Here is a 27,933-nt window from a genome sequence, read left to right as displayed (position 1 = left end):
CTGTTATATCATTACAGCGCCCCTAGAGGTCTGGCATGTGTTTTACAGCGTTTCCATGCGTATCGAGTGCATTCATGTAGACGCACACAACTTCTGAGACGCCTTCGTCTTTACGGCGATCGTTTTTGAAACTGTTCAGCGTTTCGTCTTCGTGTGGACGGGGCCTCACTGTTAATATTGCATCTACTTTTTCATATGCTAATAGATCCTGTCAGCTCTGCTCCTCATGGTCATTCACACTCAGTCCAAGAAAACACACCGCAAGCTTGTATTACAACGTCGACCGCACAGCATTCACCCAAAATCAAGCCTTGAGCAGAAAATTTAAATACATTGTTTCATGCAGGGAAGTTATTTTTCAAGACATAAACAACAATAATAAACCAACTCGGCAAAGAAACAACAGTTTTATCGGCCTAATTGTTAGAATTCACCAGTTCATTCAATTCAGTGTAGCCAGAAAATCTGAATAATAGGATATTTTACTATAATTGTCACGTTTTGATTGGCTGAGGCAGCAGTTCAGACTATTTAGCATGTTTAACGTGTGTTTCTGAAATGACATTTAGTGTGTAAACTTTTTACAGCGAATATCCAATGCAGTATTTATGTAGTCATGTCAAACATTTTGCTTGCAAATACAAGATAAGGTGCTCCTGGTGGGATGATTCAAAGCTTAGAGTGAGCATACACTGTTATTCAAAAGTTTAGGGTCACTCAGACAATTTCATGTTTCTCATGAAAACCTACATTTTTATTCATGTGCTAACATAACTGCACAAGGGTTTTCTAACCATCAGTGAGCCTTTCAACAGCATTAGCTAACACAATGTAGCATTAGAACACAGGAGTGATGGTTGCTGGAAATGTTCCTCTGTACCCCTATGGAGGTATTCCATTAAAAATCAGCCGTTTCCAGCTAGAATAGTCATTTATCAATGTCTAGACTGATTAATTTAATGTTATCTCCATTGAAAAAAATGCTCTTCTTTCAAAAATTAGAACAAATCTAAGTGACCCCAAACTTTTGAACCACAGCGTAAGACAGAAATATTTGTATCCGATGAATGTTTTCCATAAAAAGAGAAATTATTTCATTGATATTGTGAAGACATGCAAATATTATGTATTTCACAGATTTCAAGTTTCAACATTACATTAGATGTCTTGTCACAATTATTACATAACACTGTGATCACAGTTTTCTTCCTTTGTTCTCTAACTCAGTTGGAGTTTCACTTAGTGTTTTATCCTTAGTTTGTATAAGATTAAGTCTGTGACAACCAGATAATTTCCTGCCAGCAGTCATCGGAGTTTAATGTAATTATTTCAAATAGACACTGCATTTGCTTCTTTTCACCTGTATAAAACAGTAATTTTTAACTGGGAGAAATGTCATATTTAAATCCTTGAATTCACTTTGTTTTTAACTGTGTCGTCTTTCTTTGCTGTCGTTTAATAGCAGAAACAGTTTTATCTTGAGGTGGCGAATCACATTGATGCATTTCAAAGTGCATCTTTCGACATTAACGTCATGGATTTAGCTGCACAGCCAAACAACACAGCTCTGCTATGGGCACATTTGGTTCTAAGCCAAGTGAAAAATGAGTTGACTAACTTGGAGGAGGTGATTTGTTGGATTTGCAGCAGACGTGGGCTGATAATAATACTAAACTAAAACGAATATGGGCACAAAACAAGCAAAAAATAAATAAGACTATTAGATTGCAAATATGTGTATGACGGTTAACTAAAATTCCATCAAGATGACAGATCTACTTGTGTGAAAGTGTGATTTTAAAAGTTTAACTGCACATATTTTTCTGAAAGTTGCAAGAAAGGGATCCAGCTTTTGCTTCACTCTTCCTGTAGGCCTTGGAAACTAGAGATTTACTGTTGTAAGATTTGTTGGTGTTCAGTCAGAGTGATTTCAGTGACTGAAACCAGTTTGAATACAGAAAATATTTCCAAGTGCAAGACCACGGAGTGTTGGGATTATTGTCTGCCCATTTTCTTAGGAGAAAATACTAAAATATTATTCTAGATGGCTTTAAAATGTGCAGCCAACGAGCACAAAGACATAAATATTCAAGTACAGTCAAGCAGACACACTAATGTCTTCAAAATATTGAAAATGAATTCACCAATTATTTTGAAAAAAGTCTTAATTGTTTGATTCCAACTTCTTAAATATGAATATCTTCATTTTTTCTACTCGTATTATTACAGCAAACTGAATATCTTTGGGTCGAGGACAAAACAAGACATTTGTCACCTTTTACAGACCGAACAACTAATCGATTAATCAAGAAAGTAACTGAAATTAAAGTAATTGCAGCCCTAAAGGTGAGCATGTTGTGTTGTGAATGAGTGTGTGTGCTCCTCTCACCATTGCGCTGTGGGGGACCTCGACCCATCTGCTGGTTCATGCCGAACGGGTCCTGAGGGTTCGGGTTCATAGCGCTCGTATGGAGAGCAGAGTCTGAGTTGGTTCTGTGTGGGAGGGAGAAGGAAAATTATGCAAAGTATTCCAGCACCTTGGACAGAGGCAGAAGGGCTTCTTGTGGCCGTAAGGTCAGTGAATCATTCTGCTTCTGCACTGCCTCCACACAGGCTGCATTCATCTGCAGGCTCACACTGACCTTACACATAAACACCCTCACAGCGCCGAACCAAATGTTTATCAGTCTGTGACGAAAACACTTTGGCTCTGTGATGAAATAATCACCGTGAAGTTCTTCAAATCTGATCTAGGGAAAAGCAGGGAGGCTTACATCTCAACATGACATAAAGATCAATGTTTCTGTGCGGTATTCATAAATGTTTTTAACTTTTGACGGCACTAGCTTTGTAAATAACAGATTTTGAGGGTTGTTTTTGACAGTTACCAAATATTATTTGATTTGAGATGACTATTTTCTTGGTTGTACATGTTGGATCGAATAGAAGCTTTAAATTCACACACCTCTTCACCTTTTCCTTGTATCAGACTCTTGAATACACTTGCACGGTTCGACCCACACAAACCGCTGAGTCCTGTATCACTTCAGCTAAGAGCTTTCTTTTATGTGCTCCATTAAGTCTCAATGGTTTCTTTCATGCGTCATCCCTGCTTTTCCTCTAGTCCACAGTAGAAAAGTGCTGCAATCACACTTACATTTAATTCAGCTTGATACTTCTACAGTCGCTTCTACAGAGTTTATCGCAATTGTTATCACACACACGATTTTTTTTTTATTGCTTTTGCTAATCTGAGGAGATAATGGAATCTGATGTTATTGTGGCATGTAAATAGGTAAGAGGTAAATAAATTTGTGAGTACAGAGTTTATATGCTGTATTTTAAATGCACACTGCCATTATAGGAAAACTCAGTGTGCATAATGGAATATATCAGCAGGATAATAATTCTCGACTCTCCAGATACAACAATTGAATAATTGTCGCATTTTTTTTTACACTCGTTTATAACATAGCATGTTATTCAACCTAAAATAGTAATTAAATCATCGTGATACAATGGACATTATTGGTAATGCGTTTATTTTCTGTCTCTGCGGATTCATTTAACCTAATGCATTTCACTTTGTAAGGACAAAATATTGACCTTTAAAAATGTTTAGCATCAAATAGCTGTTCACTAAATAATGGCAATGTGTCAGGTTAGATTTTCAGTTTTGCTTATGTACTTTTTGCTTCATAAAACATTTGCTTAAAAAATAGAATTTGTTAAATGACAAAGACTCTCTGTGGAAAATGTATATTTTCACATTTTAATGATAATCTAGGACTTAATATGCATGAATTTACCATAAGGAGATATACTGACTTCATGAGCCGTTTTGTTTTTATGTTTTGTTTACAGTTGGATACAGTGAATACACACAGCATCTCAGAAGCCTTGCTCCCAGCTAGAGGTTTTTTTTTTTTAATGTGTTACCTTAACAACACCTCCAAACTTCCTCTAAATAGTGGGCAAAGTGTTCTAGCTTTGTTAATATAGCGCTTCAGAAACGTAACATCTGAGGAGTCGATAACATCTTGAAAGCTATTTTTGAATGTTGGTTTGTTATCATGTAACACAATCAGTGAACCTGACAACATCCTCTAAACTTCCTCCAAATGTTGCAGCTAAAATGTTAGATTGCAGGAAACTTTCAACCTTAGAGGACCAATGAGAATTAACTGGTAGGTGATGTGAGCCAATGTTGGGTTCACACAGCTAAATCTTGGAGGTGCTGGTGTCTAAGTGCATCCTGCCGTAATAGACAGTAAAAAACAAAATGCATTTCCCAATGTTCAGGAGTATGTATTTGCTAAAGACACTCCTAAAATTACTGTCAGGGAAAAAGCTTTTTTTTTTTTTTTTTTTTAAACAAGGCAAGTATTCATGTAAGTTTTCACCAATTCGGTTGGGGGTGTAAACACAACTTCTCTCTGCATTTGTCCCACAAAAACACAAACAAGACCTTAGAAATCAAAGGCAACATTTTAAAAAAAATAAATAAAAAAAACAGCACAACACTTTGAGAGGGAGTAAAAAAGGCCGAAAGTAAGAAAATACGAATAGGGAGCCTTGATGTTAGACTGCTGAGGAGCCATGAGACCTAAAAGCCGGGTTAGTACAAGAACAACTAACAATTAATGTTTCACAAATGCCAGACTGAAAGAGATGAGCTGTAAAACTACAAAGAGAAAATATAATAACTAATAAATCCAACATAACGGCCTGCAGCCGAGACTCTGTGGGCCTTTATCTCAGCGCTTCAAAGGAAGAAAGGAGAGGATTATTGAGATGTTACCAATCAGGCGGAGATTTACAGAGGATAGAAATGTTATGTCGCCAAGGGAGATTGCAGAGAGACAAAGAACAGAATTGTTGGCTACTGCGAGCGAAGGATAAAGCGGTGAAGATAGACCGAGGGAAGGAAGGACGTGGAGGGGGAAGGGTGGGGTCAAGGGTCACCTGTTGAGTTGTGATATTAATCTAAACCCCGGCCGTTTGTCCTCAGTCCATGGCTGCTGTTCCCTTCAAAGACAGACAGAGGAAAAGCACGACAGACATATTTAATGGGTGAAAGCAGAGACCCTGGCTCCTTCCCTGAAACTGGTGAAGAGGAGAAAATATCCTGGTTAAAAAATACGACATGTTTGCATTGGCACATGTGGAGAGAAGAAAGACCCAGGAGAATAGTCAGACACTGCACAATGCCGTTTTATGTTTTGTTTTGTTTTGAGGAAAATGGAAAGACAGGTTAAATTGGAAGCAGAGTGAAGAGACGGAAAAACAAGACAAGAGTGTTAACCAGGAGAACGACTGCAGGCCAGGCTTATAAACCTGCTGCCGAAGAGCTGTTCTTCCATATCTGATGAGAAGAGAAAAGGCTGGCCGGTTAGAAACAGCGTAAACAACTTGATGCGAAGAGTCATTGTCAAGGCCTGAAATGATGGAGTGGGAACAGTGACTAAGTGGATTTTTCTGAAGCGTTCAGCAAAAAAGGGGTCTTGACTCTTTGGTAGACTTAAAGTACACAGAAGCAGCTTGTTTGTCTCTTAACTGGTACAACTAGTCTTCTGAAAACACAACAAAAGAACTAAAGTTCATGTAAGAATGAACCACTCTATTCAGCCATTTTCTTGGCACACCTGCATACGAAAATATATCTATTAAACATCCAAGTTTTTCAATTGATATTAAAGTATCACAAGTTTAGAGGGTCATTCTAAGTACTCATTTCCCTAGTTTGGTGTTCAGTTCTTTTGGTTATGGTGAAACTATACTGAGATCCAGATACACAATGACATCTCTGGAATGGAGTCGAACAACTAAAACACAAGGAGTCAAATAATCAGGCAGGTTTGTAAACAAGCCAACTGAAGAGAGATCGTTTAAAGTGCTCAATGTTGAGGTACACTGGAGCGACAGAGAGTTTTTCTTGCAGCGTTACAGCATTCGCAGGTCTCAGCAATTAACTTGATGGGTACGATGTTATTATCCCACGCAAAGGAGAGAGCTGAGACATGTTTTTAGTGTTTTTTGTCTGTCAGGAAGATTACACAATAAGTGCCGAGCCAAGTTTCATGAAAGTCGAGATGTGAAGCGTGTCCACAGGAAGAACTCATTATATTTTGGTGCAGATCCAGGTAGTTTTCTTTGAAACTGTGAGGCAGGGCATTAGCCTGGTGGAGGACTGAGCTCTACCCTTAAGTTATAAGGGCTGTAATGTCGGCTGGTCTATTGGTTGGTTGATAGGCTTTCATCCAACCAAATCCTCACTGTTTGAGCAATCGTCTGAGTTGCTTTCATAAGGAGAAGAACGTTCCAACAGCCTTCTGGGATTAATCCATTATTTTTGGCCACAGGAGGAACAGACTATCTGAGAACTCTCCTATTTTTGCACAATTTTGAACTGGTCCAACCTATTGGAGACTGCTAGGTCTACCTTATTTAACCTTTACTGAGCATTTTTCTTGGCTCCAAACTAACCGACACCATGTCAAGGAAGTTGTTGGTGTGGCTGCATGTCGTTCAAACAGATAGTGAATAAGTCAAGAGTGAACTTTCCAAACAACTTTCCAAGCAGTTTGTATATCAAAGCTCGACAACCAGCAGGATAACTTGTCTGGAATAGATTCCTCAGTAATGCTTGTGCTGGGATCACCGGTTATAGTTGTACTTTTAGGAATCATTTGAGTATGGGCAGGTGTACACTTGCCCTTAGTTTGGCATCTAATAATCAATTTCAAACTATATGCTGCAAATAATAGCTTTTTATGTTTTCTATTTATTGATTTAGGCCAATAAGGCAGAGCAATTTGTGCACTGTGGCAGGTTTGACTTCTGTCAAACAACAGTTTATTTTGCTGGCTACAGTTATACTTGTTACCATTAGAAAAGTTGGACAATAGGGCTGTATTAACCGATTAGGGACAGACAGACATCTGGGACAGAACTGATCTGTGAGTCCATATTCAAGACTTCTTCCTGCCATCCTGTATGCATCTATACCTATTAAGTTGACTTTAATTTCACATTAGTTTGTCATGTTGGTTTCTGAATGATAAATTGATGTGAATTAATGTGAATAAATTTGAAGGTGGAGAAATGATTGTAATTTCTACAGTTTATCCTAAGTGACATACATCTGACAGTAGATACAACTTAAGCAGGGATTTAGTCTGAAGAAAACAACCTGGATGAGTGCCATAAAACAAGTTCAAGTGTGATAATAGGACCTTGGTGCCTACAGGCAGTGAGGGAGGTAATAGGAATTTTTTTCTTTTTCTTTTTGCAGTCTGTTAAGTGCAAAGATTCAGTGAAGATCTGAGATCTTTAGTCTTTTCTGCTGATCGAACTGAACTGATTAGCAAGAAGGTTTGAATCTGCTGCCTGGTTCTTGGGTTGTTTCTGTTTGAATGCTTGCTCCTTGGTTTTTTGAGGAGTCTACTCTTCCCACAGTCTAAAGAAATGCAGATTAGACACACTGACAGCATTAAACTGCCTGTAGATGTGAATATAAGTGGTCTCTCCATTCTCACCTATCACACAATGTCAGCTGGGCTATTAATCAAATTACCATAAATGGCTAGTTCTGTAGTAACCTAGGGGCGCATTGACAGTCATTTTACTGCTGGTAAAATTAGCACCTGTAAGGTGGAATTATCCAAAATAGAATCTCTCAAAACCATCACACTGTGAACAAGATTGGTATTACTACCAAGTTTTATTAGTATGAAAGCCTGCAAGTCTCCGATCGAATTACATAGGGCCATCTCTGACATGGCACAGTCCGTTCATGCCCTGGTAAGCAGCGTAAAAACAAAAGTAGAAAACCTACAACACCTCCATGTATGTCATATCACCTTGCTAAGTAAATGCTTGCGACTGTAGGGAGTCCAGCCTTTACTTATATTTAGAGATGTGACGTAGGCTTTGGAATGCAGGTTAGTTGTGTTTGCACACCACCCATCCCACAACAAATATCCCGTTTGCACAGCCACATGTTAGCTGTGAGATTGATAGTTGAAAGTCTAATTTTATCCAAGACTGGCTGTGTTTTCCTTTTCCAGGCAATAGTCTGGAGAGTTAGATTTTTAAGGGCACCAAGTTCATGGTGTGATTTTAGGGTAAGCGAGAGTATAAATACTGGCTTTTCATACCAAAGCAGCAATCAGACTACCTACATGGAAGATAAAAGCCTTCAAGAAACATCCACAACATCTCCCAAAGAGGCAGCGGTGGAAAAAATGTACGATCTCTCTTCTTGAAAGCCTTTCTACAGTGCAGTCCCCTGGGAGCTCGGTCTGAGATTTCATCCCGAGAGAGGCTGGTACAGGAACAGCAGGCCAAAGATGGGTGAATGGAAGAGATGGAGGGCGTGGGACTGGATCGAGGCTCTGACCCTGAAGCAGATGGTCTCCGAAGGGACTCAGAGCTGGACTCAGGTCCCCTACAGGAACTTCTCCTCCCAGACACCAGCATATGAACACACCTAATTTATGAACAGGCACGACACTTGTATAAACTCTGAAGGACAGATGGTGGATATCAAAAATCGCAGCCTGAGTCACTGCAGATGGACAAAGTTGGGAAATCACAACTTTTTTTGCTGAAAAATCCAGAGCGATGATTAAATCTGTTGGCCAGACTTTTGGTTATGGAGCGGTTAAAGGCTATGTGAACAGCTCTGTTCCCCTGCATTTCTGTCATGCCTGGCAATCCCTTAGCACTGGCCCGCTGCCTTTAAGTCTTGATGCTAGACAGCATCAGTTATCTTAATACAAACATGCAGATGTGTATCTGTACTGTATGTCTATAATATGGTCATGTAAAGTACAGTAAACCAAGAAAATCTCATTTACATTTTGTGTGAGTGCTCCATTTTTGTTTGTGCTTTAAACAGCTGCAATTCTCAAAAGGTACACACATACATCGCCTGTCAAAAGTTTCAAATGAGAACCCGTGTCAAAACTTTTGACAGGGGGTGTACACATTTCACTTCTTCTGTGGATTTAGGATGTTTTCTCTCGTTTCATGTCATCCCAGAGAAATTCGATGATCAAGGCTCTTTGAGGGCCAAACCATCTCTCACAGGACTCCCAGTTTTTCTTGTCCTTGTGTGTGTTTAGGCCTGTTGTCATGCTACAAAAATCAACAAAATCAATGTCCTTTTGTACATTACATCACAAATTTAGTTAGGTATTGCTTATAGTCTAAGGATTCTAAATCTCAAAATCTGTTTCTTTGAGTTCCAGGCATTTAAGGTCATGACAACAGTAAAATTATACTCTAATAATATACTGTATCACAGTATAACAGTGACAGGAGACATTCTTTTAGGATTGAGTGCACTTTCTCCTTACTTCGTTTGAAACACTGTCTGTTGACTTACAACTCCTGCTTTCTTACTGAATCCTCTACTACCACTCTTTTTAAAGCTTTTCCACTTAATTCCGTATTTCTCAGCGTTCACTGTAATGCACCAAATCACCACGTCAGGTTCCTTGTATGTGAAAACCTGCTTGGGAACAAAACTGATTCTAATTTTACTTTTAATAACATTAACTTTTCTGGATTATTCAGTTCAATTAAACTTTCTATATTTAGCATAAATTCACAACTACACTATCGTTCAAAGTTTGGGGTCACTTAGAAATGTCCTTGTTTTTTAGAGAAGAGCAATTTTTATTCAATGAAGATAACACTGACTTAATCAGAAATCCAGTCTGGACATTGTTAATGTGGTAAATGACTATTCTAACTGCAAACGGCTGATTTTTGACGGAATATCTCCATAGGGGTACAGAGGAACATTTCCAGCAACCATCACTCCTGTGTTCTAATGCTACATTGTGTTAGCTAATGGTGTTGAAAGGCTTACTGATGAATAGAAAACTCTCGTGCAACTATGAACAAATGCATGAGTTTTCATGGAAAACATGAAACTGTCTGGGTGACCCCAAACTTCTGAACAGTAGTGTATGTCTTCTCAATGCACCTCACAGAATAAGGTGAGGATTTACCAAATGCATGGAGAGGAACCCAACAACTGTAAAGTTTTCTTTGGGTTCCCTTTCCTGCCGGAGGTTTTCCTTTTCTCGGGAAGAAAAAAATTTCCAGCAGGACCTGGCTGAAGCAGTGGAGCCATTCACCTCGACTGACTGATAAGAACAAAGCTTGCGTGCTTTTGCATAAGTACAAGATGCCTATGTCCTCCACTGCTGCCTATCTCTGTTTATCAAGGTAACGAAACACTTAATGATTATATTAAAGAAGTAAGTTTGTTGTGTGAAGTGAATCTCCTCTAGTTTGTAAGAAAAGCCCTGGTAGTGCTTTGATGAGTAGCCGGTGAATAGTACAGTTACTGTAGTCAGTTATAACATGCCTCCATAAACAGGATAGTTACTGAAAGTCTAAGTTCGCTGTCATACAAGTGAAACAAAGGGTCAGTGATCATGTAATTTTAATACGACATCATCTTGCATTCTTGACAGCAGAATGGTGTAAAATAGTCAATGAAATATATTGAGCTGAAACACAGAACCAGAAATCATACCTGAACTGACAGTGGTACTTTTCTGGTTTATATTTTTGTGTTTATTTCAACTTCATTACTTCAACAATGGGAGTCCAAGCAGATCCTTGTAAAGGGATTTAAGTCACAGTGTGTACTATGTTAAGGTGTGATAGTCACACAATTTGTCCTGTTCACTATCTAAGTAGATAACTCAACAGCAGCTGAGTAGGTTAACGGACAACCTTTCATTAGGACAAATGACGACACGCATGCATTCAACTCACATGACGGCATGGACGTATAGCAGTAGAAATACAGTGAAAAACTAGCAGAAAGGAAATTTGCTCAGGAACCATTAAGCAGAATTGAAATTTAACTTTCCTAATGATTCTTTTGTAATCAGATTTTTAGAACTGGTTCTTGACGCCTAACCAAATTGATGAATAAGAAATTAAACACCTTCAGTGTTTAGAACTTTTGCACAGAGTTACTTTAGTAAACGTGCTTTTTTTCCTCTTCCTTTGTTCGCCTTCGTGGTTTGCTCGTTCCGTGTGCTCAAGAAGCTGTGTGAAAGCAGTGAAACAGTTAAAGCGCTCCGTGGCTCTTCTCCACAACTGACTAGTGATAATGCAGTGCAGATGTAGCTGGCGTTGTAAACACTTACCGCCCCATTCTCCCCTGACGGACAAGCAGGGACTCTGCTTCTCACTGCAACAACACAACAGCTTAAGACCGTTTTAGTGAATGGTTATTAACTTTAGCCACTGACTTGTTCTTTGGATAAAAGGAGAATGGCTTTTAAATATGTACAGCACATTAATAAAATTTAATTTTCTTGAATGGGACTTCACAGCACTGTGCTGGAAGAAGAGTCTCCAGATCTGGCAGGACTTCAGCCCAGACAGATTTCCCATTTCCCCTCCAACAGCATGTTATGTCTTTATTCAAGCTACAATTTCCGTCTGCAGCCTGAGAGTGAAAACACAGGTCTGACTGTGCAAGAGCAAGCTACACTGTATGTTCTGTTCATTCATATAAAATGCTGCTGCTGTAATGGCATCAATCAGGACCTAATTTGTGACATAAACATCGGTTTAAAACTGCTGAGTGGACTACATCAGGCAAAGAAGCTTGGTATAACCGCGGCTGTTTTGAGAATGACTGCAATGATGCAAAAAATCTACATGAAAATTCACATTTAGTGCAAAAATGTTGAAATTAAATATTTTAATTTGTTTACCAATTATCAGCCTGGATGATTATCACTTGCTAATGTATAACACACTTCATAAAGCATGGCAGTTTGGTTTGTGGAAGTGGATTTGTGATGGTTTTGATGCAGTATGATGGAATATCTGCATTATCTAATTGATTAGGGCATATCCTGGATTGTATATTTATGTGATGTTTCACTCCAAATGCTCTGAACGATACTGGTTGTCAAAACTGTGGAAATCTTGTCCGGTCTTTAAAGTCTCTCTGGGCTGAGAAGACTAACATGTCTCCCGTATGCCTCCTAAGTTACAACTCACTGAAGACAAGTTTTATACAAAGATTCCTATATGATGTGCATCTTCATTTCCTTTATCCACTCACTTCTTTTACTGCAAGCAGCTAAAAAACTAACACATTTCCAAGAACTGCACTTCCTGCTGGATTTAAAAGTGAGTCGATCCCCACAGACAACCATTTCAAAACTTTACAGCAGAAATAAACATGCTTATACTGAGCTCCAAAAACATCAGGAAACCTACAGGTGACGTCATGGAGGGCTTCTTCATCTTTATATACAGTCCATGTTTTACAAGCTTTTGAAAAACAAGGCTAAGTTTCTGCGGTTTTATATAACAGTACAGTCATCTTTTAGGAATAAGAACGAGTAGCTAGCAGCACTCATGGTACTCTTAGCTGAACTTTGATATTTATATAAAATGTTTGTCTTTTTTTCATATTTCTCCTAAATGTGAGCTCAAACCATCTGAGTCTGACAGACAATCAACACCAAAAAGACAAATTTGAAATAAAAATTTGTGTAAATTCTCTGACAGTAAGCAGATAAATGTGGATATTCAAACTGTTGTCTGTTTGGACAGGCGCACTTCAGGCCAACATTAAGACACTAGTATTTCTGTATTTCAATGACGTATTTTGATGTGCATTTTGAAGTGCATTTTGAAGTACTAAATTAGAGAAATATCAATGGAAACGGCAGCATTTAAAAAACATTCACAATTTCGCAATAAAGTTTTTATGGTCGCTAGAGGCCGCCTTTGACTTTTTCTAAAAAGACTTAATGTGCTTTATGGAAGATCAGAACGTCTTTTTAGATTAAGTTCTGAAATAACAAACATTTAACTCACATGACTGATAACCGGTTTCTGTCTCTTCTTTGCTTGTGGACAGCATAAAGCATGTCCAATACCAGCTGACATGAAACAATAATGACAGCTTTCTTGATTGAAAACAATTTAAGACTTGTCTCCATTTTTCTCTTGTCGATAGACAGATTGTTGCTTGTTTCTTGATCAAGGTTTACTAGCAGACCGCAAACATGGTTTCTTCTAAAGTTCACAACCTCTATTTCTACCAAAATCTTCTGATGACACTATGCAGCCCAGTTATTTCAGTCCACAGCAGTCAATTGAAATCAACCGAATTCACACAGTTGGTTTTTTGGTTTTACATTTTTTGCAACATTTCAAAAGTTTGCTTCAAATTAAGCTGAAAATTATGGAAACACAGCTTTTGTACGTCTGCCTGTGACTGTGAGGTGGGCCAAAATCCACTGCTGAGGGGGAAGTTTATCCCTGTTGCATACTGTGACAACAATCTGCTGCAAGTCGGAGCAGGAGGACAGATCTGGCCTGCAGAGACTTGACAGAGCCAATGCCAATCATACACAGAGGAGCATGGCTGGTAGAAGGGAAGCAGCAATCAGAGACAGGGATGAGTAGAATGAAGCAGAGATTTTCACAGGGTCACATATGAATATTTTTCACAACTTTAAAGGCATGAAGATTGCAAAATAGGTGCTACATCCAAAAAACAGACTGTGTGAAAATTGTGTTTCTACCAACAGAGAACATGAGCAGTGATCAAAGAAACATCGTTTTGCTGTGGACAATCACTTTACAGCCTGTAACCAATCAGATTAACTCTACAGAAAGATTCCTATAATCAATTCAGTACGTCAGTGCATGATAAGGATGAGGTCAACTAGTCAAGTCTGCGTGTGCCTTCATGACAGATTCCTCCTGTTTGGATCACTTGACGCCCAAATCGTTCATTCAGAAACACAGTCTGGATCAAAGCAGTGTCGCTTCAATTAAACGTGAGAGTTTGCTTTCAGTGCTTTGTGCCACATGGCTCTCAGAGAAACACACCCACTCTGAGAACACTGACGTCTGGCTGCTCCGGGAGGACGTTTGTCAGCCAACCTGTTTTGTGCCGTCAACAATGATGAGAGGGCGTGGGCCTCATTCACTTCTACAGTACAAGCTGTTACAGTACGCTGAGCGCTGAGCCCGGCCAGCGTCTGTGGCGCTGCTGTGGAAGAAGCTGAGGCTGGGTGACTGGCGGATGGCCAAGCCAGCACACAAAACACAAATGTGGAGACAGAGCAAGACTGGAAGAGAGTGAGCGGGGAGGAGCTTGGCTGAGCTTTTTATCACAGGCCCATAATTCACTCCCTTGTAAACACTGAGGAAAAGCCGTCTACCAATGCACTGTCTGCTCAATATAGGCGCAATCAGAGCTGCAGAAAAGAGATCTTCACATCAAGGCCAGCCAGTCTTTGCTGCACTGGTTTTCAGCAGTCACTGAGATTGAATTTCAGGTAAGGTGGAGATCGTGCACCACAGGGCAGTGACAACATAAAATCCCCAAACAGCAGGACCACTGCTGTTGGGCATGACCTTTACAGCAAAAGGCTATCTGTCAAACATCTTTAGTGAGATGCAGCCTTCCCAGGGCTAACACAGCTCTCTCACACTTGGAACACTTGTGCAACAATCAAGGCCAACAACTCCACCCATCGCCCAGCCTCAGCTCCACATCCACTGATTATTCACATGTCTGATTTGTGTCTGATCGAGACGGCCGGTGTCTGGATTTAGAAAGAAAACACCGGTAGGCACAGAGAGGCTCGATACAGGAAACACGCTGGCGGGAGGAAACAGTTCCTGCTGTAAAATAATCTAGTTAGAGGAGGAAGAGAAGACAATAAGCATTCTGTCAGGGGCTCGACAGAGGCGCTACTCACCTTCTCCAGTTGTTGTCCGGAGGTGGGGACAGGTACACTGCTCCATACGGAGAGCTCTCGATGTGGAGTTTAGTTAAGGAAAGGACTGGCACAAACACAGAAACCTCAGCACAGAAAGATGTGAAAGACAAGAGGAAAACATTTACAAACTGACTTGAAACTCATAAATATAAAAATGCCTGTAGCCTGTCTTTTCACTGTGACTTTCTACTTTAATTTAACCCTCTGAATACCAAGCAACTTCTGGGCATTTTTTGCTCTGGTCACATTTCTATTGACTGTCCTGTACCTCTAGAGAATCAACACAACCATGGCTAGAAGTAGGGAGAACTTAACTGTCTTTTGTGCAATGTGACACAGTTATGAATAATACAAAAAGAAAAAAAACAGAAGTTGATTTTCTCTGAGCTGATGAGCGTTAAAAGGGAGACAAAGATGTGTTGTGCCTAAAACTCTAAGCATAAATAACAACTGTAACGTGCTGAAAAATGAAAGCATTCTCATCAGCAATGATAGGCAAGTGAAAAAAGGGTGAACTACAGAACTGCCCTTCTCAAATACTTAATGAAACAAAGACAGCATTATTTGATTTACTACTGACTGCCGATGCAGAGTTCCTGGCATTGTGTGAGGGAGGGCAGGACTTCAGAAGGGTGGCGTTTGGTCTTGCCGACAGTTGCTTTTTTAGTGTTTGAAAGTCATGCTCTTCTACTCTGGAAACAGTCCCCTCTGTGGCCAGTTGCTTAGGAGAGGTGTTACAACAAATTAAAGTGGAGTTGCACAAATCCCAATCGCTGCTCCACAAAGCATCTGTTAAGGCTTTGGACGTGTTATTATCGGCAGAGAGGCAGATTTACAGGCACTGGAGGCCTGCTGTCGCTCAACTGTCATTCAAAACATTGGATAAGCCCCTTTTCAAACATACACAAAACAAGTGGAAAGGACAATATTGTGGTTTCTCAGGACACACAAGAAGCGAAGGCACGATCCAGTCAAACTGGACTGACACCTTTTAGCAGCTACATCGGTGGAGTCAACCCCAAACTGAACATGGCACACTATCCTGTGTGTCCAATGCATAAAAAATAATAAATGAGCAACACCAGCATGTTGTGAGCGTAAAATAGAAACATAATTCAGAAATCAACCATCAAAGCCACAAGCCACAGTTCCATTTTGAAAATATGGCACCACGGCTGGTAAGCCACAGTCACAGACCACACTATACATTTTCATTTTCATGAGGCTGCACTGCTCCCCGTCATCATCATTTAACCACTCTCCATGGTAGATGATGGTCCCATTTGCAGCTGCCAGCCTCAACTGTTCTTTAGTAGACAATCAGACACCTGCAAGCAGAAATGCCATCCTAAGGCTGCCATTTGCAATGCTTTTCTCCCATTTTGCAACCTGAGTTTATATCAGTGCAAAACACTTTTTCTGCTTTTAAAACCAAGTCTGTGCTGGAGGTCGACTGACTATCAGCCTGTCAGATTATCATATATGATATTCAACATTTTTGCAGTTATCAGTATTCATGTTTATAATTATTTGTTATGCCTCTGTGGTTCTGATGCAGCATCATGATCTCAAGCAATGTCCAATCCATAGAACTATCAGATTAATTACATGTCACGAATAAACACCAATCAGTGCTGAAGAATAAATGTTGATTTTTTTTAATGAACATATACAAGACAAAAACAACAAAGACATTTCAAAGTTTTTTGTTAGAGTTTGTGCTTTTCTGAATTTTGATAACATTTTTATCGTAGATGTATATTAGTTGTTTCTAAAAGAAATTACAATCTAAAAATTGTTAAAATTTTCATTTTAATTAGTAAACGTGATTAAAGAACAGTCGATTAAAACTACAACCCAGTCTTCAAATCTGTGAGGTTTTGTTTTCAAAAATGTCTGTAATAAACAGCATGATCACATGATTTAGAGCAAGAAATAGCTGTCTGTGAATTTGTTACAGTGGTAATAAAATGAAAACCTTCTGCTGAAACCCACACAGAGGTATGACTGTACTGCCGTCACTGACTGAAAATCAGATTATCTTTATAGGGCAGCTTTGAACTTTGCTTTCTGTTTTATTTAGCATTTATACATCTAAAACAAAGAAGGACTGTGGAACTGGAAAAGCAGATAATGAAGGTCTTCATAGTTTTTCACAGTTTTGTTTTTTAAAGTTTTTAGCATTGCTACAACAACAAATCCAAACACATTTTGTCATATCTTTTTTTGAAGTGTTTCAATGAAATTTAGAGTTGCAGCTGGTTTGGATTTTTATAGTGTGGGATCATAGTTGTGCAACAGTACTGAAAATATAAACAAAACCCACAAAGGTTGAAAATGTGAGTAAAGAAAATGTCACATATTCATGTTTTCATGGTCAAAACATCGCAAAATATTCCTCATGAAAGCCAGATTTTTCTGTCTAGGTAGAGATAAGTTTCAGTGCCATTTGTCCATTTGTATGCCAGGAGGATAGCCTAGCCGGCGCTAGACCCAGCTCTGAAGACACAAGGGTCTAGGAACTCTCGACAGGGAGGGACGCGGTAAAAGGTTGTCTTTCAAATCACTCTGCAGCAATTGGGTAGGTATACAACCAATCAGCGCAACGAATAGGCTGACGTATTCCTAGAGCGCCAGAAATCAGAGGATGCGGGAGTTCGGTGAAGCCTTATTTATGCAGTCAATGGGTGAAGCTCAAGTATATTACAGACATATTAACAGAAAGATTATTCAGAGTCGGTGCTAATGGAGCTCAACGACTGTTGAGCTCCATTAGCACCGACAGGGTCGACAACAACGTTTTTGTTGTCAACCGTGGCAGAGAATTAAATTCGTTGCCGTGTGTTGTCTAGCGCGGCTAGGCTAGTTGTTTCCGGTTGTTTCTGTCAGAATCGTCGCGCCTCTGTCATCACTAAGTTACACCCCCCTTCTGACTCTACACTTCATGGTGATTCGTCGGCCAGTTTTAGGAGCATCCAACCTCAAGGCTTACCGAGGGTAACTAGACCCACCCTGGCAGAGAATTAAATTCGTTGCCGTGGGTTGTCTAGCGCGGCTAGGCTACCAGGAGGATAATGCAAAAAAGAAAACATACATGAAGTGGGGTGCAAGCAGCAAAAGAACCCATCAAATTTAGCTGCAGATGTAGAATTCTTTATTTTTTACAACAATAAAAATTACAAGACAGGACATTGGCCAAGGCAAACGATTTGTTCTCTCAGTGCCATTCCAGTTTTCTACGCAGAGATCAAACAACAAACTCTAAGTTTGAAAAATAAAGCCAACGCAAAACACCAAAAGCTGCAACTGCTTGAACGGCCACTTGGGGTTGGCTGCAAAAGATGTTCAATCCCCACAGACAATCTCATACAAAAACTGGTTTTGGACTCTTTAACTAATTGTTCTGCTCATGACAACTGTATAGATGATGAATTTTGATATAACACATGTTTAAATGATATTAATTTTTACAGTTCTGCTCAATCAGGAGTGTGGTTGTTTTGCAAGGCAGGCTGGTGCTATCTTAGACCACTTACTGGCCCAGACATTTTTGCATGGCTGGCCTCAGCTCCCCTCCATCTCTACCTCTTTGGTCATTTTGGATTAGCTGGGAGTTAGAAGGAGTCGGCTCTGCCAACATGGTGACAGCTGGAGCCACCACACTGAGATCAGATCTGGTCACAGAGGGTTAATTGATCTCTTTATACAGTCAATGTATAGAACAGAGAAAGGTACACACTAACTACCATTAGGCTTTGTGTCTCTTTCCCATATTTTGCAATCTTGTTTATTCTGGCCTCTTTCACCAATGACCTTGGTGACCACATGTACATGTACACATGAATGTACAGTATGAAGGCACATGGAACTGACACCATCCACCCAAATACAAATGGACCATCTGCTTGTTATCATACCAACAAGATCAGACCTCTACAAGAGAGCTTCAACTCAGTCTTTAAAAAATAAAGCAAACCAAAGAGTCTGCTTTTGTTGCCTAAATTCATGAAAATTCCATTCCTGTTCAATCAGAAACTCTCTGAAGCAGTCAAGTGTGTTTACAGTTCTGCTATATTGACTCAACTTTCCTAAAATTGAAGCAAACATCCCCCTCAATGTAGGTCATCCCCTTCTATTGTACACAGTAGTACAGCCGACATACAAAAAACACACGACTGTGTGGAAACAAGCAGCAAATGATGTCACCGCTGGAAACTGTGAATTTGTTTTCCTCAACAGGCACTACACCCTAAAGACCATTACATTATGCATCTGTTCTGATTGTTCTCCATGGAAATATACACTGGTGTGACATCACATGCTGGGACACAGGACCAACTCCTATCCAGCTATCACACACCATCGTGACAGGTCACTGAATCATCGCTGTTCTGAGGCTCAGAAAAACACAGATCTGTTTATTAAAATGCTCTGCGTTGGGGATTCACATATTGGGTGTGAATCCGGATCAAGAAATCTAGTGAACATCTTTCCCTCTATCTCTCAATTCTGTATCCCTTTATGAGCAACTACGTTAAAAAAAAAAGAACAAAAAGGGGAAAAAAGAAAAGAATAGTACGACAAATTAAACAATAATGTCGATGGAGTATGAAGAGGCTCTGCACAGCAAGTCTAATGATCATTTACAAGAAGTAATTGCTTTTGTGTAATCATGTCTCCAGATATAACAGGGGCAACACACATTATGGAGTCATTCAAAATAATTGGATACTTCCTTCCTATGCTCCAAATCAAATAAATAGGGATCCTCAAGGTGCCTAAATCAACTTATTCTCAGTAGCAAGTAGTAACTATACATTTAATTTCCAGGGCAGTATATCCAGGTAACAGAAGGTCTTCCTTTACCTGACTATTTAAAATCGTTGATTATATATGGCCAACCTCATTGGCTATTCTTTAATAAATAGACCCATTCAGCAGCCTTTCATTCCTTATTTTTTTGGCATCAGAGGGAACAAACTACCTGTGAACACACCCACATTTTATACACAATATTCAATTCATAATGGTATTCATCCACAATGTTGTTTTTAGCTGCAAGGGATTGTGCTGCTTCCCACCACTGGACGCTTAACGGGTGTACAATTAGGCCGGATCATGATAGAGGACATGGCAGGTGCTCCCTAACAAACAAGACAGGTTTCACCCGCCTACAGCCAAGCAAACACTGGCTGCACCTGATTGGATGAAGGCTTCTAATCAGACTCGCATACGGACTCATTTGGAAACTTTTGGATGTATCACAAAACCAGTCTACCAAAATGTGTTTCTGAAAGTATTTGAGATGAAAAACAAGCCATGCAGCTGGTCATTATGGCCTAATTTAGATTAACAAGAGCTAGTTTAAAAGTTTAAGGAAGTCAGATGCCCCTGATGTACTTCAAGTAGCTGAGATCCTTACTTTGTTTAAATGAACTGAAAAACGTATCGTGACACAACCAGAATGAATAGCATGGCTGTTAACATACACAATGAATGGGAAGCACTGAAATGATGGATCCAGTGGACAGTCTATGTTTTTTGAGAATCTGGTTTGGTCCTCATGAGTTTTAAAGATTTATATCTTGTTACCTCACCTATTCTATGTCTATTTTTGGTATATATCTATGACGCTTACTGTCATTCTATAGTATGTTATTTTGTAATTCTTTCTATGATATGAGGGGAATGTTGATTGGTTACAGAGTTGCAGTCACTTCCTATTTAAGATGGCTTCTGTCTTTTATAAACCATTTGCTTTATAAAGATCTAGCACAAATGCATTGCCAAAAAACGTAATTTAAAGTAAGAAGTCAGACTGTGTCCGTGTGCCTTTTTCAAACTCTTGGATATACCAGAATCTGACTTATGCAATCTCAAGGTATGAATGGTGTGACTTCAAAATCGTAACCACACCATAGCAGAATAAGAGATGTTTCTGCTGTGACTCAATCCAGCTAATGAAGGGTTCAGCTAAGTGGAAACACTCACTGCTCTGCCACCATTAAAGCAATTACACCCTCCTGCAGCTTCACCATGAAGTCCCATCTGCTGCTACACATGCATGCAAATATATGCATGCTCTCACAACCTCAGCGTGCATTCAGAGTGTGCCGAGAATTTCCCAATATCAGTGTCCATTAGGCAGGAGTAAAGCGCGCTGTCTCTGCGTCACAATTCAGATTAGCATAATGACTAATTCTGCTCCTGAGGCAACAAAACAGCTGCCTACACTGCTGAGTGTCGTCACATGTGAAACTGCACCATAAACACAAACCGCCATTAAAAAAATAAAAAAAAACAATAAGAGCAAGCACCTGGAAGCCACGACGCCCACTCCCACATCGTCGTTTGACCTTTTATAATGACGACAACATCCGCATCACACAGCAATGTGTCTCCTACTGTTAAGAGGTTTAAGGTTGGAAGGATATCTGCCGTCCGTGCTTGTCGATGGGTCGGCGGTGGGGAGAGTTGATGCGGTTACGATCCCTGTGGACCCTCTCAACCAGACCATGGTGGCGCGTTCCTCTTACCGAATCCAACCCTGAAGGGAAGCCGCCCTGCAGAAGACAGAGCTCACATCAGACACGTAACACAATGGATTCCCAAAGGTGGGCAGGTAGAGAGGACGAATGCTATCTGATGCTTTGTTAAATGCACTTTTAACGGGAAAGTCACTGATTATTACACTGTCATTCAATGATTTCTCAATTTTAAACTTGCTTTTAGATTAGGCTGACGCTTCAAATACAAATGACTACTGATTTAAACTACAATTACTAAAGTGTAATAAAACATTCTCTCAAAAGGATATTCTTGAAAATTACTGTCATCAAAAATGCCACTCTGAATGTCTCATTACAAAATCATAGCACTGAACTTAATTACACAAGCACACCGACCAAAAGGAATATCATGTCCAAAATATTTGATTTTTGAAATATAGGTTTTTAACTTGCCAACTCTAATTAATAAACAGAGCATTGCTTTTTTTCAATTTGCACTAAATTCTTGCTAATGTACAAATCTCTGCATCAAAAGAAGATTTGAAACAATACCCTAAATTTAGCCTATGTGCTAGAAACAAAACATAGCTAAAATTTCCAATATTTGCCCCACATGCTAACTACAATAAGTGCTAGCGAGGTGACAGCACAGAGAAGCCTCTAGTCTCCACTCAGATGCAGCAGTGCAGCAGCTCAGACAGGTGTGTGTGTGTGTGTGTGTGTGTGTGTGTGTGTGTGTGTGTGTGTGTGTGTGTGTGTGTGTGTGTGTGTGTGTGTGTGTGTGTGTGTGTGTGTGTGTGTGTGTGTGTGTGTGTGACCAAAAATGAAATAAGACGATCTAACGTCTGATTAATCCAAGTTAAACCAAATGATTCTATCTACAAGGGCTGTAGTGAAATTCAGTTCAGTGAGTGACGGGAACTATTTTTGACATTAAAATCACAACAGATCATGTTCATTTTCTTGTAGAAAAAATAAAATTGTGATGGTGATTCATATTCCATTAATTTTGCAGTCTCAGAACGAATTTAAGACAAAATAACAGTTATGATAAAGCAGATATTTTGCAGCAAATGAGACAGTGTAAAAGCAAAAAATAAATCAGATATATACACTATCATTCAAAAGCTTGGAGTCACCCAGACAATTTCATGTTTCTCATAAAAACTCACATTTTCATTCATGAGCTAACATAACTGTACAAGGGTTTTCCAGCTAGAATAGTCATTTACCACATTAACAATGTCTAGACTGAATTTGTAATGTATTTAATGTTATCTTGAAAAAAAGGCTTTTCTTTCAAAAATAAGGTCATTCCTAAGTGACCCCAAACCTTTAAACGGTAGTGTATGTACTGAATGACAATAAAGTCTGTCTGTTTGGAGAATATGATGTGCTGATCGGGGCATCTCTACAGCATCTCAAAGCTTTATTTAGGTAAACATCGCAGCTTCTTTGATTTTACTATGACACTATATTCCCATTATTTGTTCAGCACTGTAAGAAGAGACATAAGCACTGTTTACATTATACAGATTGGTTCATATGCGATAACAAAAGACAGAAATTTAGATACTACTACTGAATGTGGACAATAATGATATTGCATAGGATAATTCTATATGTTGCAAAATATTAATATTGCACAAATAATTTACAGTACAACGTACAAGTATCAGTATGCAGTCCTAGTTTGCAGATGAAAGAATTATATCCTGTATATTTCTTGTACAAGGACCAACTGAAATGAATCATTCACTTCTAATACTTTTTGCCAGATTTGTACTGACTGCCAGAGAGTGTGGTTCATACTGTCGCTATAGGTTTGTGTATACATGATGCACATTTAAATCATTTGATCATAACTGCACTGAAAACAAAATGCACGCTGGCACTTCAAGTAAAATGATTACTGTCGGTTTTAATAAGCTCTTAGCAAGCTTTAGCGAGTACTACATTAAGTACGCTGCACTCATTTAGTGAAATTACAATCGAGTGGAATCTAGAAGCCAATTAGTTGTTTGAGTTTTGTTCCCAGAAGAGAAGGTGAATGGTCTCTGTAAGCGAGAGCTGTTTTCTCCTTCAGTGTGGGGATTGATTTCTGGACGTGGGCACAGTGTTGCGATGGCTGCTCTGCCTCAAAGGGCTATTCTTTGCAGTAACAAGGGCACCTTTACCTGGACCTCCTGTATCCCAGCACTCCTTGGAGAGCTGACACAGATAGAGGGCCCAGTGTGACACAGAAGCTCTGTTAGATCGCAGACAGCAGTGAACTGCTTGAAGCCGAGCTGAGAACTACTACATTGATATTTCATGCCATCTTTTTTGCAGTCTGCAGAAACTCATCTGAATTATTTAACACTCTCAGGAGCAGCTTGTTTGCACTTCTGAAGGTCCAGTACACTGTTTTGCTGTTTTGACTGCACATCAGAAGTGGGGGTCAGACACAATTAGCCTTGAAAACCCCCTAAGAGAGAACAAGACCTTGAATTTGGCAGATTGTAATCTCAAGGTAAGCAGAGTTTTAAAGAAAACATCCATGTTTGGTTTAAAATCCTTTTGCTTAAAGAAAAGCAGTCACAGAAAGCAGATATCTTACGGCTGTGTTCAGACTGACATTAGCACTGTGAGAAAAAATGCCGCCTCCTCATTTACTTGAACAGCGCTGCTGCAATGATACAGCTGTGGTGCTAATGCAGAAGGCTCCATCCAAAATATAGATTTTTTTTAGAAAAGCCAGGCCTGTCCAGCAAGTGTTGAACCTGGCTCAACTTTTACTGCAACACAATGGGACATCACAGCCCCACGTGCACATTCCTGTTAAATTATTTCACAAGAACAGCTAGTTTACTTCATGATTGTCCAGACAGTGGAGGAAATGAGTTGTGAGAACTTTGGAGAACTGTAAAATGAAGGACATGGCAGAGGAGTGGGTGATCTCACTATCACTCAATCTCATTTTCAGGACTCCTGCTGATCAATACATATCCAAATAACAGTCGACACTTTCTCACTTCACTTGAACTAAGCAAAACCGTGATACAATTCAGACGACACTCACTGGAAGCACTCCTCATTTCAACTCTAGTATTTTGTAAACAGAGGAGAGCATGGTGGACGAACAAAGTTCTGAAAGAAGCCTTGTTTTGAATTCTTCTCATCAAAGACTGTGTGGACTGTGAATGTGGATTATTACTGTTTACGTTAGATGTGCAAGTTAATTGGGTGAGTTTTGTCTCCCGAGTCATGTCTTCATCCCGTTAATCACTTCATTATTTATAACATGGCGGTTCCCTTTGCAGAATTCAGAGACGATTAAAGCTATCTGCGCTGTATTGAAGCTATTCATACATTAATACATTTAATAACTCATTTAGCCTGATGTAAAGTATAGTGCTCTTTATGCTGCCATTCCTGCTAAAGCTGTAATTGTTGTAAAATGTTGGTTCAGTTGAGGCTGTACATTTGAAAGCAGTCATTTTCTAACGTCTGGCAGTGCACTGAGGTATTTTGTTTATCCATAAACGTTGCAACTTAAGATGAGGATGTTCTCGTGTTCTCTTTCTTAGTGTTGTATTTTCAGAAACTACCACTACTGAGTATTTGTGCAGCAGAAAAATCATCTCAATCTTGAATCGTGTTAAGGCCTTCCTTCTCCTGGGCAAAGAAGTTGAACATAATTTGGTGTAAAGGTCAATACAGATTACCCAGTTAGTCTTATAGGATGGAAATGCAACAAGTGTCAAAGTGACTGAAATATGAATCACCACTTCAGAGTAAAAACAGGACGCAGAGATTTTTGATTTGGGCTTTAGGATCACATTAAGTCTGTGGGGAAAGCGGTGATTCAGATCGTGGATGGTAATTCTTCCCCTAACAGATCTTTTGGCCAGATTGCACACCTCTATCATTGTGTGTTTTCAGTGTTTTGGCATCTGTTAAGCCTCCTCTAATTGTGTTTACTCGCACCTAAAGCAGCCACTAATGCAGCCTCCTGCCTGTATTCAACACAGCGATGTGTTCAATTTGAAATCCACCAACAAACGCAGACAAGATGACAGAAATACATATGATGCGCTACATATGGTGCAACTCAAGTCACTGCACCAAACTATGAATAAACTTCTTCCCAGGCTGATATCATGCCTTCCCCTGGACTGTAACACAATTCTATGGAAATGAATTTGGAATAGATTGTTTATTGAAACTGTAAGAACTGCCAGAGCCATGGTATTTAATTTTTGCTTACCAACAGAGGTGTTAATGCATTTTAAATTTGCGCTCTGTGTGGGTGCTGTATATTCTGACTGTAATGAGTTCCCACCTGAAATTCAGTGCTGGTGTTGCCGATTTGATTGACGTTGGGGAGAGAGCCTCCGTAGTACTGCGCCCTCGACTGAGACAAACGAAGCTGCTGGATCTTCTGAAACTGCACCTGTCAGTCAAAAGAAAAAAAAAGGAGGGCAAACATGAGCACACAAAGGTCAGAGGTAATGCAAACCGAGTATGTAGTCTTTGTATGTAAAGACAACAAAGCTTCTGGGTGAAAAATTACAACTGAGCAGACCTATGTCACTATATCTTACAGAAATAATAGCAGATAAACTTAAGTGCTCTCCAAATTGCAGTTTTGATTTTTCTGTGGGAACTATAGATTTCCAGAAACTCCAGCTGTCAGTCTGTAACGCTGGCCTGCACGCTCAAACACAAATAAATCAAATGCTCCTGTTATTTAATTTGGTGAATGGAGGGTAGAAGCAATGCACGAACACATTAACATAATTAGATTAAAAGGCATCAATATTTGCAATGAAACGAACACAGCGACACATTCTAGGAAATGGCCAGTTTGGTTTCCGCTTCCAAACCAGCAGCCGACCCAGAGATGCCACAACAATTACCTCTCAGAAAACAGAAGGCAGCTTGTTCTGCCAAGGTAAACAGATCCAGTCCTCTGCTGTGATCAGGAAAAGGCAAATCAGAGGGGCAAGTTTCCTTTAGACTGCCTAAAGGGCAAAATTTGAATCTCAAAGATTGACCTTATTTCATTTTATCAATGGATTTTGAAAAAAAAGAAATGACAGGAATCTCTTAAAATGAGTGAATATGACAAGAAAGTATGAACGAGCTGGGAAAAGCTGACTACAAACCTCAGTTAAGAGGTTAAACTAAGGTACATTCTGTTTATTTTGACAGTGGAGAGCATTCATGATGTTTGCCAGCAGGTCTTTGTAAACCAGTTTTTATCTTTTCATCATTTCAATTCATCCACAGCTATGGACGGGCGGCAGACAGAAACAAAATAAAGCTGCAGTAGTTACAGCAACAAAAGCAAAAAAACAACCCAAAACTGTCCTGCTGTGAGCTCGTCTTTTATTTACACTAGAAAGCAATGGCGAAAGATGAAAAAACAAATTGCTGGCAAGATCACAAACTTTAAGTTGATCATTAATCGAAAAAATCATTACAATTATTGATGTTATTATTTTGTAGCCTTTTATCATCATTCTACGCCTCTAATTGTTCTACATTAGTCGTATTAGTGTCTTTAAATGCAACCTTTGTGCTGCCAATCTGACAAACCGCCTCCTCCAAGTTATCAGGCTGTCCTCTTTCATTTGGCCTGAAAGCAGTGCCCACAGTGTTGCTGTGGTGTTTGGCTTTGTAGCTAAACCCATGTCTTAGTGTCAATAGATGCTCATCAAAATGCAAGATTAGAAGTGAAAGCACAAGATTACCAGTTAGTGACATTAAACTACTGCAGAAGAAGGTGGTGCAAATAGTGAAAAAAAGACGTGGAAACAGAGATTGAAATGTGCTTCTTCAGCTGTTTATATACGGGAGAACAGAAACGATTATACAAAACGATCAGTCTGCTCATATCATTGCAATCAGGCAATTATGTAAGAACTGTGACAGGCAGGTTGTAAATAAACAATTTTAAACTCATTTGAAATTTATATGCATGCACCCAAAATGCCCAACCATCCTCTGTAGTCAAGATTATTAATGTCATTTTCTGGCTTTTATTTGCTCTTCTAAGCAAACCTGGGCATTGGATCAAACTACAAAAGACAAGAATACATTTGCAAAACACATCAAGGTGGATACAGTAACGAGTAACAGCTAGCAGTTCAACATCAGCCATGCAGAACGACCGAGGTACTCCCAAACAACTGCAGTCCGCCGATTATGTAATCCTTTTAGGAAGCCTAGTCTCATTAAGATTCTGAAAAAATAATAAACTCCAAAGCTGCAACCAAACCCGATAACAGAATGAGATGAGGCAGTCTTTAAACCATTAGCTAAAATATGAAGCAGGGGCTCTAAAATGTAATTTTCTCCATCAATTATGACCAACGAATGGTCGACCGTCCCTACTGTCCAACATAACGGGATAAATACAGTACATAAAGATAGTTCAGACGTTCTCATGAGTAACAAGGATGTCAAAGCATCAGTAAGATCGATTTTTAATATGGGAAGCTTGAAAAAAAAATGCAGAAAACATAACAATAGTAAATCTCCATTTAACGTCTTAGTCAAATGTTGATGTTAGCCATTACATAACATCCAACATGCAGATTTTACACGTTTATCGTTCACTAGGATGCTGACTCAGCAAA

General features: G+C 39.4%; 1 protein-coding gene across 4 annotated transcripts in view; it reads right to left on the bottom strand.

Annotated features, from left to right (window-relative positions):
• The window catches only part of crtc3 (CREB regulated transcription coactivator 3), a 54,891-nt gene that overhangs the window by 21,451 nt on the left and 5,507 nt on the right, over nt 1-27,933 (bottom strand). For 2 of the 4 annotated variants that reach the window (XM_022215096.2, XM_022215097.2), the window contains exons 2-6: nt 25,632-25,742; nt 21,233-21,361; nt 14,778-14,839; nt 4,966-5,028; nt 2,390-2,493 (exon numbers count right to left, since the gene is read on the bottom strand). In XM_022215096.2, the coding sequence (XP_022070788.1) occupies nt 2,390-2,493; nt 4,966-5,028; nt 14,778-14,839; nt 21,233-21,361; nt 25,632-25,742 (469 nt within the window). The remainder of the gene's footprint in view (nt 1-2,389; nt 2,494-4,965; nt 5,029-14,777; nt 14,840-21,232; nt 21,362-25,631; nt 25,743-27,933) is intronic. The other 2 variants (XM_022215098.2, XM_022215099.2) reach the window with 1 other exon arrangement.

Source organism: Acanthochromis polyacanthus, chromosome 2 (assembly GCF_021347895.1).
Source record: "Acanthochromis polyacanthus isolate Apoly-LR-REF ecotype Palm Island chromosome 2, KAUST_Apoly_ChrSc, whole genome shotgun sequence".
NCBI lineage: Eukaryota > Metazoa > Chordata > Actinopteri > Pomacentridae > Acanthochromis > Acanthochromis polyacanthus.
Note: the sequence above shows the minus strand (reverse complement) of the source record. Positions and strands in the feature narration are given on the sequence as shown.